Source organism: Balaenoptera borealis (assembly GCF_965194805.1).
Source record: "Balaenoptera borealis genome assembly, chromosome: 21".
Classification (NCBI taxonomy): domain Eukaryota; kingdom Metazoa; phylum Chordata; class Mammalia; order Artiodactyla; family Balaenopteridae; genus Balaenoptera; species Balaenoptera borealis.
In genome coordinates, this window is record NC_138880.1 from 4,013,840 (window position 1) to 4,024,569 (window position 10,730).

The window sequence follows — 10,730 nt, forward strand, 5'->3', positions numbered from 1 at the left end:
TCCCCCTCGCTCCCGAAGGCGGCTGCAGCTGAGGTCACTAAGGTCCCCTCCTCTTCTTCTTCTTCCTTTGTGTTTGACAAACACCTTATTGAAAATATCAGCCCATCTAGAAAGTGCTGACCCTTGGGCTGAAGATTTAAGGGAGTATCCACACAGCAAGGATTGTCAAGGCCCATGCTTGGTAAGAGAACCAAAAAACTCATGGAGACGGGTAGGGTCATTTGTTGCACGGCCCTTCCTCCCTGGGAAATATTCACTTTAGGGTTCTCTGTTTAGCAAGGAAGACTATATATTTTGTCATCCAAAGGGGGCTTTTTCCTTTAGTGCTTCAACTGAGCCTGTTCCGGGGTGTCCCTGACCTTGGATCCCCACCTTGGAGAAGCCACAAGCCAGTGGAGGAGGCATGAGGCTGGGATTCAAACAGATGTAGGTTCAGAAGATTCCAGCTCCTTTACTTACTAGCTTAGCCTCTCTGGGTAAGGGGTTAACCTCTCTCTGCTTCAGTTTCCTCAGTTATAAAATGGGAGTAAAGACAACAGTACTTCCATTTACGGTGGTTGAGCAGACTGGAGATAAAGCATGTGAAACACCTCGCCCATGCTGGCATACAGGACGTTCTCAATAAATGATGGGTCTGGGCTTCCCTGGTGGCGCAGTGGTTGAGAATCCACCTGCCAATGCAGGAGACACGGGTTCAAGCCCTGGCCCGGGAAGATCCCACATGCCGCGGAGCAACTAAGCCCGTGCCCCACAACTACTGAGCCTGCGCTCTAGAGCCCGCGAGCCACAACTACTGAGCCCGCATGCCACAACTACTGAAGCCCACGCACCTAGAGCCTGTGCTCCACAACAAGAGAAGCCACCGCAATGAGAAGCCGGCGCACGGCAACGAAGAGCAGCCCCCGCTCGCCACAACTAGAGAAAGCCCACGTGCAGCAACGAAGACCCAACGCAGCCAAAAATTAAAATTAATTAATTAATTAATTTAAAAAATACTGAGGAAAAAAAAAATGATGGGTCTGATCATTAGTCTGACTCATCTGACTGAGGACACCAATGCTTAGGCTCCTTTATGCTTCTCCTATGACGAAGGACAAATATTCTCTCTTGTAGACAAGGTACATGGCGTATTAGGAAAATGTACATGGTTGCCATGTCGAATATAAGCAATTACTCTGCCCGACTGGAGTTAAGTAACCACCACCCTATGCCAGCTGCTCTCCTCCAGAGGTTCTGAAAGCAGGGGTGTCCCCCCGGAGAACACGCTCGTGTTCTGATCCTGAACACCGATTAAAGACCCTCCCCTAAGCACCCAGAGCAGCCCAGGGATTTCCCCAAGGGGGGAACGCCCGGAGCACCTGGAGTGCTTCCTGGACGGAGCCAGGCCCCGAGCCAGTGCTCACGACACACCTGGGAACGCTGGACACCACTGCCCCAGCCCCTCACCGTCCACTCCACCCCTGTGTCCTGCCAATGTCACCCTGAAAAGCTCTTAAATCTGCCCACTTCCCCCCACGTCCACCACCATCAGCCCAGTCCAATCTCGCACCCGGACTGCTCCGGAAACCTCTTACTTAACTGGTCTCCCCAACAGACGGGGCAGTGCCAGTGGGGTCCCCGTACCGGCTCCCGAGAGCTGACTGCTAATACTCAGGAATCCGGTGAGAAAGGAGGTTAAACCACCAGCAGCAAGAAACAAGTCGCAGTGGGAGCCGTCACGCTGCAGGAGTCAGGGATTTTTTTTGGAGAGCTGACTTCCCAGCTCAGCACTGCCTGGGCCCCACCAAGTGTTCCTGCAGCCCGAGCGGGGCTCCCTGCAGCAGCCCTTCCCCTCCCAGCCCTTCCGCTCACATCCACCTGCCATGACCTACCCCTCCCACCCACCCCCCCCACCCCTGGCAGGGGCTCCGAACAGGCCGCGCCCTGGGCCTGGAACCCTCCTCCCGCCTTCTCTGCCCGGCTAGCTTCCACCATCCCTCAGGTCTCCCGTCCAGTGCTGCTTCCTTGGGGCAGCCTTCCAGACCCCCTGACGGACCCCGGCCTCCGGAACAAGGTCTCACTGCACTGGGCCCCTCTCCTGAGTCACAGTGATCAAAGCTGGGAGCTTACATTTATAACACTTGATGAATGGCTCTTTCCCTTTTCCAGAAAGGTCTTTAGCCAAGAGTGGATGACCCTGTGCACCTAACACACCTGTAACACCAGGAGAGTCTCTGGGGGGGCAGTGACAGAAGCCCAAAGCCGGGCAGAGCCCAGGCCGATGGGAACACTCCTAGGCAGAAAACCACACCGCGCGAGGCTGCCCGAACAAGCGAGGCTGCAGGGTTCAGTGAGAGCCAGCTCCCGCGGGACGAGGGGTCCTGCCGGCTCTGTGGGAGGTGGTCCACACGGGGTCCTGGAGGCAGGGGCAAAGTGCACACAAAGATGTCCAGGAGAGAGGGGCTCGTCCCGCACAGGGCTCAGCTGGGAGCCGACGGGGGAGAGGCGGGGAGTGGAGGGGCCACAAACGGGAGAACGAGAGCTCAGCCTTTGGCTTTCTAAAAATTAAGGTTTCTGAACAGGAGAAGATACTGGAAAGTAGCAATTCTAGAAAACAAGTCCACACACACACACACACACACACACACACACACTCTTGGGCTCGCGGCTATAAAGCCAGAAACAAACTCCATCTGACAAGCGGATCCCAAGCCCAGAGAGCAGATGGAGGCCACTTGGGGTGAGAGATGGCAGACACGCGGCACATCCTGATAGAACTCTTCCTGCAGGAAACCAAGATGTCTCCAGTTCAGCTGCAGTGGGACACTTGCTGTAGTCAAGACTCCAGAAGCCCTGGCCTGTCTGGAAGCAGCCTGGCCCAGGTCTGCGTGGGGCTGTGGAAGGATCTGACTCTCCTGTCCTGATGCCAGGCCCCTGGCTGCACCCCCTGCCCCCCTCCCCCAACCCCGCCCCAGCCACAGGGTTTGCTGGAATTGGCGTCTCCTGGGTGAGTGTGAGAATTACCAGATGCAGGACTGCCCTCTGCCCTCCAGCTCTGGCTCTCACATTCCTCCAGGGGCTGCTCCATCCACTCAGAGCTGACAGGGCTCAGGGCAGGGCCTAAAGTGTCTTCCAGTTGATACAGGAGGGTGGCCGTCTGAGATGGCCCTCTGCCGTGGCTGGCCGGGGGCCTGCATGACCCTCCCTGCCGGCTGCAGCCAGGCTCCTGGGAAGCGGTACGAAATTTTCCATCTCTTGAGTCCAAAAAGATGCTCGTGGCCCTTGATTAAAAAGCAGGAGCCTTCTTCCCTCAGGGGCTCTGGGGTGTCTGAATTTTGGGTCAAGAAGCTAGTATTATCTATTTGGTGAGAGGGGCTTTCCTCGAGCAATGGGCTCCAAATTGGGTATATGTAGGGGTTTCCCAAGACTGGAATCCAAAAAATAAACACGAAATGAAGCTTTCCTGCTATTAACCGTACAGCACCGTCCTCAGATCATCTGTCAGGTCACGTGCCGCTTCTGACACTCAAGGGATCCCAAGGAAAATGGGCATTCCACAGGCAGGGGATGGAGGACGTGCTGCAGGTTCCGTGTGCCCCACTTTGGTAGAATTATGGATGGTATTATCCGATTTTAACAAAATAACTCTCATAAAATGGATGAATGGCTTAAAGACACTGCTGTGGAGAATTTCAGTGCATGTAACACCAGTACACACAAACAGTAATATGGAAGACCTAACGCTTGTGGGGTGAGAAACTCACGTCAGACACATAAGGAATAAAAACAACGGGGATCACCTTGTTATATAGCAGAAACTAACACACAATCGTGAAGCAATCATACTGCAATAAAGATGTTTAAAACAAAACAATGAAGATCTAGCAGAGCTAAAAAGAAATCGGTCCAAAGAATTCAAAACTATAAAAATTATTTGAAATAACGGATGTTCACCCACCATCCTTAACGATAATTCTCACTTTCGTGTGTCTCTGTATAATTCGTGCTGTGAAGTATTGCAAACAATACTGGGAAGACACTGTAATTGGTAAGTACTTGAAATATTTTTTAAATTAACTTTTCAAACATTTTAAAATATTTTATTATTTTCACACTTTAGATTTTTCTATTTTTGCATGTTTCATAACATGTAATATATTACTACACAATGTATTAGTAGGTGTTAGTCTAAGGTTAGCATAGATATATAATTTTCAATATATATAACTGAAGCTGAAAGCTTAAACTTTTTTTTTTTACTATTTATTTAGGTGACACAGTCAATAAAGCTTGGAGACCACTAACCTAGAGTCAGCTTAGGGGCCCTGAGGCCCCGTCTCTCACTCTCTCCCAAGAAGCCCATGGCCAAGGTGAGCCCCGTTCACCCAGGGAGCGCAGGGTCGCACAGAGGTAGTGAGGCGGGAGCCTGCCCCCAACCCCGCCGCCCCCAGCTCTTCCCAGCGGCACCGGGCCTACCTGATTGTGCCATCGGATGACGTTCCCAAATCCCCCTGTCCCAAGCCGTTCTTTCATTTCCCAGGCCCCGCATGTCTGGGTTGGCAGGGAAGGTGACCAGCTCATACTGATGTCCTGCTAACTCTGTAAGCAATTTGGCGGTGGGGGACAAAAGGCGGAGGTTAAAGGAAGAATGGAACGCAAGGAGATGGACAAGAGATACTACAGCCCTTCCATGTGAAAGAAAAATCGGAAGTGGTTTTCACCTCGTGCATAAACCAGGTTGCTTGGTTTGGTTTTGGTTTTGGTAGCCAACTCCGGCCTTTCGCAGCCCCTCCACCGACCCGCCCCCCTTCCCAAGCTGTATGGAAGCAGCAGGGAGGAGAGTCCCTCAAAGGACAGGGCGCCCCACTACCCAGGACCTGCAAGGGGATCCCCAGCCGGGACCCCGCCCGGGCGCCCTGCCCGCTGGCCGGGGCGCCTCCCCTCCCAGCTCCTCGCTGTCCCTGCGTCACCGCGGCGCGGACGAATCACCGCCCCGTCCCGGGCCCCCGCCTCGCGGCCGCCACCCGGCACCACCCCGCCGGGGCCGGGCTCCGGGGCCTCCCAGCTCCCCCCGCCCAGGAACCCCTGACTCAGGACCCGTCACGGGCGTCTCCGCGAGCCTCGGAGAGGAGGGGTGCGAGCCCGCCGGGCAGGTGACACCGGGGGCGCCCGCCCGAGGGACTCACCTGGCGGCGGGGAGCGGGCGCCACCCAGACGACATTAAAGTGCGGGAATCTCAAAACCGCCAGCCGAGCGCCACTTCCTCAAACACTTCCTACTCTGACGTCACGGAGCACGTGGGCTGCAGCCTTAAAGGGACTGCGCGGCCCAGGCCCCGCCCCGTTCCGCCCGGTGACCAGCCCTGAGAAAAGCCAGAGCCCTTTTTAGACTTAGCGACTTCGACCCGAGCGGCTTCTGGGACAGGGAAGATGGGGATTTCCTCACCTGGCACCCCTGGAGTCAGCCTGACACGCTTCCTAGACTTTGAACTGGGGGAATTTCCCGGCCCCTGCTAGGACTGGTTTAGGGACAGTTTACAAGAATTGCCCTGGGCCTCCTGTTCTCGGGCTGCGCTCCCTCCCCTCGTCTGGAGGCTCCTTGGCTCATTATCGAGAATGATAAGTCACACCTGTCGTTCCTAGGAGGAGTGACAACCCCCGTTTCCTCCTTAAAACAATAAGGTCAAGGGAAAGAATCCAGTAGCGTAACGCAGAACTGCAGGTTCAGCCCCAGTGACTAACACAAAACTGCAGGTTCAGCCCCAGTGACGTCTGGAAATTGTGAGAACAGCTGTTAATTGGTCATCTCCTACCTACTTAGCATCATAATTAGGTTTTTACTATTCACTTTCTCAGTTCGAGGGCCTCATGTTAGCAGACAAAGGAGAGGCCTGTGTGTGTTGGTATATTTACTCAAGCAGGAAAAAAAGTATTAAAGGCAACCTGAAGATAATAGCTCACTTTATAGAGTCCTTACTGAGTGCCTGGCACTGTCTAAATTCTGTACTTGGATTTCCTCATCCAATTGTCAAGACCATCCTACAAATTGGACAGTACTGCATTATTATCCCCATTTTACAGATGAGAAAAGTGACGCACAGAGCGAAAAATCTTTATCCCAAAGTCACAGCCTTATAAGAGGATGATGATCTGATGTTTAAACCCCAGCAGCTGGTTCTTGGGTGCAAGCTCTTAAAAGTAGCATACTAGTAAGTTCAGAAGGGAGCAAACTGGACTTTGAATCCGGGTACTGTTATTGAGAACCTCTGAGAATTTAGGGCAAGTTATTGATACTTAGACCATTCTAAGCAGCCATTTCTTTTCTTTAAAATGTAGGCAATATTAATGGATGTACTTGGAGGGTATTATGCTAAGTGAAATAAGTCAGACAGAGAAAGACAAACACTGTGTGATATCACTTATATGTGGAATGTAAAAAATACAACAAACTAGTGAATATAACAAAAAGAAGCAGACTCACAGATATAGAGAACAAACTAGGGGCTACCAGTGGGGAGACGGAAAGGGGGAGGGGCACGAAAGGGGTAGGGAATTAAGAGGTACAAACTACAATGTATTAAATAAATAAGCTACAAGGATACATTGTACAGCACAGGGAATAGAGCCAATATTTTCTAATAACTATAAATGGAGTATATTCTATAAAAAAAGTTGAATCACTATGTTGTACACTTGAAACTATATTGTAAATCAACTATACCTCAATTTTTTTTAAAAGGTAGGCAATATAAGGCTGAATTGCATGAAATTATCATTTTTTAAAATAAAACAAAACCAGTTGAAACATCAGCAACAAAGATTAGCAGTTTCATCTGGTTCAGCCTAAAAGCAGCAGGAGGTAAGAGGGCACACAAGTCAGAGACAGGAGGGCTGGGAGGGCGAGGGTGTTGTGAAGGACAGGTGATAAGATGGTAAGAGCCGTGCCTGACACAGAGGACGCTCCTGCCTGGACAGAGCCTGAGGCTGAAGTTTACTCTTAGGAACAGACGTCAACCCAAGCAGACGGGTCAGTGTGCCCAGGGCTGCCCTAGCCACGCCAGGATGCTCAGAGTTTCTCCACTTATCCTATTGCTTCTGCTAAACAGCACGCTGGGCCTCAAAGCAGGAAGAGAAAAGAACGTGAGTAAACAGTTGTAAAACACTTAGAATAGTGCCTGACATATTCTAAGTGCAGTGTAAGTGTCTCTCTTTTTTTTTTTTTTATTTTTGGCTGCGTTGGGTCTTTGTTGCTGCGCGTGGGCTCTCTCTAGTTGCGGCGAGCGGGGGCTACTCTTTGTTGTGGTGCGCGGGCTTCTCATTGCAATGGCTTCTCGTTGCGGAGCATGGGCTCTAGGCACGCGGTCTTCAGTAGTTGTGGCACGCGGGCTCAGTAGTTGTGGCATGCGGGCTCAGTAGTTGTGGCTCACAGGCTCTAGAACGTAGGCTCAGTAGTTGTGGGGCACGGGCTTAGTTGCTCCGCGGCATGTGGGATCTTCCCAGACCAGGGCTCGAACCCGTGTCCCCTGCATTGGCAGGTCTTAACCACTGTGCCACCAGGGAAGTCCTAAGAGTCTCTTTAATACATCAATTTTTAAAATAAATTTATTTTCATAAATAAAATTTTACTGAGTTCCTACAGGTGCTGGGCCCTCTCTAGAGTATGTTTCCTGTATGACATCACAAAAGGTTTCTTTTTAATCCTGTCACCACTGAAAATCACTGTCCCTGAGAAACTTAGTGAGACATCCACAGATATGCCAAAGGTTCACTCTGCACCACTATAATTTAAGAATTCTCATTTGCTCAGCTAAAAATACCTTGGCTTTCAACTGAATATAAATCTCTCTGATAAGTCACATATTACTGGATTTTTTTTAAAAAAATTAATGATGGCCCAGGAAGCAGTCTCTGGGTTTTATCATGTCCTGAGATGTTTATCATGTTAAGTCCCTTTTTCCCTCCAGATAAGACACGTCCACTGCCTACGTCTGGTCTTTATCCTGTTCTAGAGATGACTGAGCAGATTTTTTACAAAAAATATTTTCAGATGCAGCAGAAAAGTCTTCCTTTTCCTTCCTGTTTTGAGGCTGAATGTGCTATTTAGGGTAATCCAGAAACACTGAGCAGCCTGAGTGCCCCACACAGCCCTGGGTACCGCCGGTCCAGGGTATCCAACTCTCATTAGAGGCACCTAGAATCTTACTGGAGGTGTACGACTCACTGAGGGTCCCCAAGTGATGAGAGATGGGACCAGGCAATACAGTGTCCAGTGCTAATTTGTTCTGCTGTAGAGGCGGTATGGTGTTGGTGATGAGGATAACGGTTTCCAATGGGGTTATTGTAAAATAAAAGTCTTCTTCACAGGGTAAGTAAAAAATAACTATCCTCTTGCCCGATCTTTGAGAACAAAACAGCACTGAGCTCCTTTGAGTGAGAAAAGGATTGTTTTCTGAGCAATCTGGGAGCTGAGTCATAGTAAGAGAAGCCAGCTTAAAAGATAGGAAAGCGATAAAACAGACCACTCGGAAGAGGGAGGATTTCCCCAGGCCCCCAGCCCCAGAGTCAGCTCTGGTTCAGTGATTTCAGCAACTCTTTCACTATCCTTCCAAGTTTGTTTTACCCCAGCCCTGCAGGGAGAGAGCTCTGCAAGTCGGGACCTGCTCCTTCAACAAACAAAAAATCTTTTGTCGCAAAAGTTGGAAAACTTGCAGTTGAAGGACGTAAAGAAATCCGCCTTTCTTCTAGGGGAGATCGTGGGAGGCGGGAGTGGGCTGGTGGAGACTGATGGTGAGAATGAACTTCAGCCCAGACCCTACGTGGCTCAGCGCAGAGCTGGCTGAAGTGAGGAAGGGAAGAAAACGTAGCTAACTTCTACCTCTGTGAGTGAGACCTGGGCCAGTCTGGCCATCGTGCTTCAAACCTTGGGTGAAACACGGAAAGCTGGGCATTTGGGGCCCTGAGTCCCCCTCCTGAGAGGGATTATAGCTGGGGGAGGAAATCAGCTTGTAAGCTCCTTTCATTTGTACATGCACATGTTTTTATTCCAGTAAATTCAAATTAAAGAGGAAGGCGTTGCTAAAGCACAGCTGCCCATCCCTTGGCCGTGGTGGTGGGGAAACCGTGGATGTGGGCTGGGTGTGTGTGCTCATACCTTAGGATGTTTCTTAGCTCACCTTAGTTCTGAGCTCTTACCTGTGCTCTATGGGAGCAGAGATTTTATTCCCTGCTTCATTCCTAGTGCTTGGAACATCACAGGTGCTCGGTAAGAATTTACTGAATGAATGGGTGAATTGGCCAAGGCAAAAACTTGGTGATACTGCACCCTTTAGCATTTGGTTATAGGTGGTCTCTGGAGTCTGAGAGATGTGGTTCTAACTCTGGCTCTGCGTTTTCTTGGCTTTGTGAACAGGCAGTTCACTGGACCTCACTGAGCCTTAGTTTTCTCATCTCTAAATTGGGGGCTAATAATCATTAAAAAGTCTACAAATAATAAATGCTGGAGAGGATGTGGAGAAAAGGGAACCCTCTTAGACTGCTGGTGGGAGTGTAAATTGATACAGCCACTATGGAGAGCAGTATGGAGGTTCCCTAAAAAAGTAAAAATAGAGTTACCATATGATCCTGCAATCCCACTCCTGGGCATACATCCGGAGAAAATTATAATTCGAAAAGATACATGCATCCCTATGTTCATAGCAGCACTGTTCACAGTAGCCAGGACATAGAAACACCCTAAATGTCCATTGACAGATGAATAGATAAAGAAGATGTGGTACATATATACGATGGAATACTACTCAGACATTAAGAAGAATGAAATAATGCCATTTGCAGCAACATGGATGGACCTAGAGATTATCATACTGCATGAACTAAGTCAGAGAAAGACAAATACCATATGATATCACTTATATGTGGAATCTAAAATATGACACAAATGGACTTATCTATGAAACAGAAACAGACTCACAGACATAGAGAACAGACTTGTGGTTGCCAAGGGGGAGGGGGTTTGGGGAGGGATGGAGTGGGAGTTTGGGATTAGCAGATGCAAACTATTATATAGAGAATGGATAAACAATAAGGTCCTACTGTATAGCACAGGAAACTAATATCCTGTGATAAACCATAATGGAAAAGAATATGAAAAAGAATATATATATATATATATATATATATATATATATATATGATGAGTCTGTATAACTGAGTCACTTTGTTATACAGCAGAAATTAATACAACATTGTAAATCAACTTATACTTCAATAAAATTAAAAAAAATAAATTGGAGGCTAATAAAACCTACTCCTCATGGTTATATGGTTTAAGTGAGATAAGAACTATAAAGTGCCTAGTACAGAGCTTGGTGCTTATTAAAACCTGTTTGAATAGTAGTTATTAATACTTTTTTGTGTTTTTTTGTCTTTCTTTTTCGGCTACGTTGGGTCTTCATTGCTGCGCACGGACTTTCTCTAGTTGTGGCAAGTGGGGTCTCTACTCTTCATTGCGGTGCATGGGCTTCTCATTGCAGTGGCTTCTTTTGTTGCAGAGCACGGGTTCTAGGGTGTGCAGGCTCAGTAGTTGTGGCTCGCGGGCTCTAGAGCGCGGGCTCAGTAGTTGTGGCGCACGGGCTTAGTTGCTCCGCGGCACATGGGATCTTCCCAGACCAGGGCTCGAACCCGTGTCCCTGCGTTGGCAGGTGGATTCTTAACCACTGCACCACCAGGGAAGTCCTAATACTGTTAGTTTTT

General features: G+C 49.3%; 1 protein-coding gene across 3 annotated transcripts in view; it reads right to left on the reverse strand.

Moving 5' to 3' along the window:
* IKBKB (inhibitor of nuclear factor kappa B kinase subunit beta) overlaps positions 1–5,300 on the reverse strand; it is a 53,285-nt gene extending 47,985 nt beyond the window's left edge. Inside the window, exons 1-2 of one of the 3 annotated variants that reach the window (XM_082374707.1) lie at positions 5,166–5,299; positions 4,456–4,578 (exon numbers count right to left, since the gene is read on the reverse strand). In XM_082374707.1, coding sequence (XP_082230833.1) covers positions 4,456–4,560 — 105 coding nt within the window. In that variant the 5' untranslated portion in view covers positions 4,561–4,578; positions 5,166–5,299. Of the gene's footprint in view, positions 1–4,455; positions 4,579–5,165 lie in introns of all 3 variants that reach the window. The other 2 variants (XM_082374708.1, XM_082374709.1) reach the window with 2 other exon arrangements.
* Between the last annotated feature and the right edge of the window lie 5,430 nt (positions 5,301–10,730).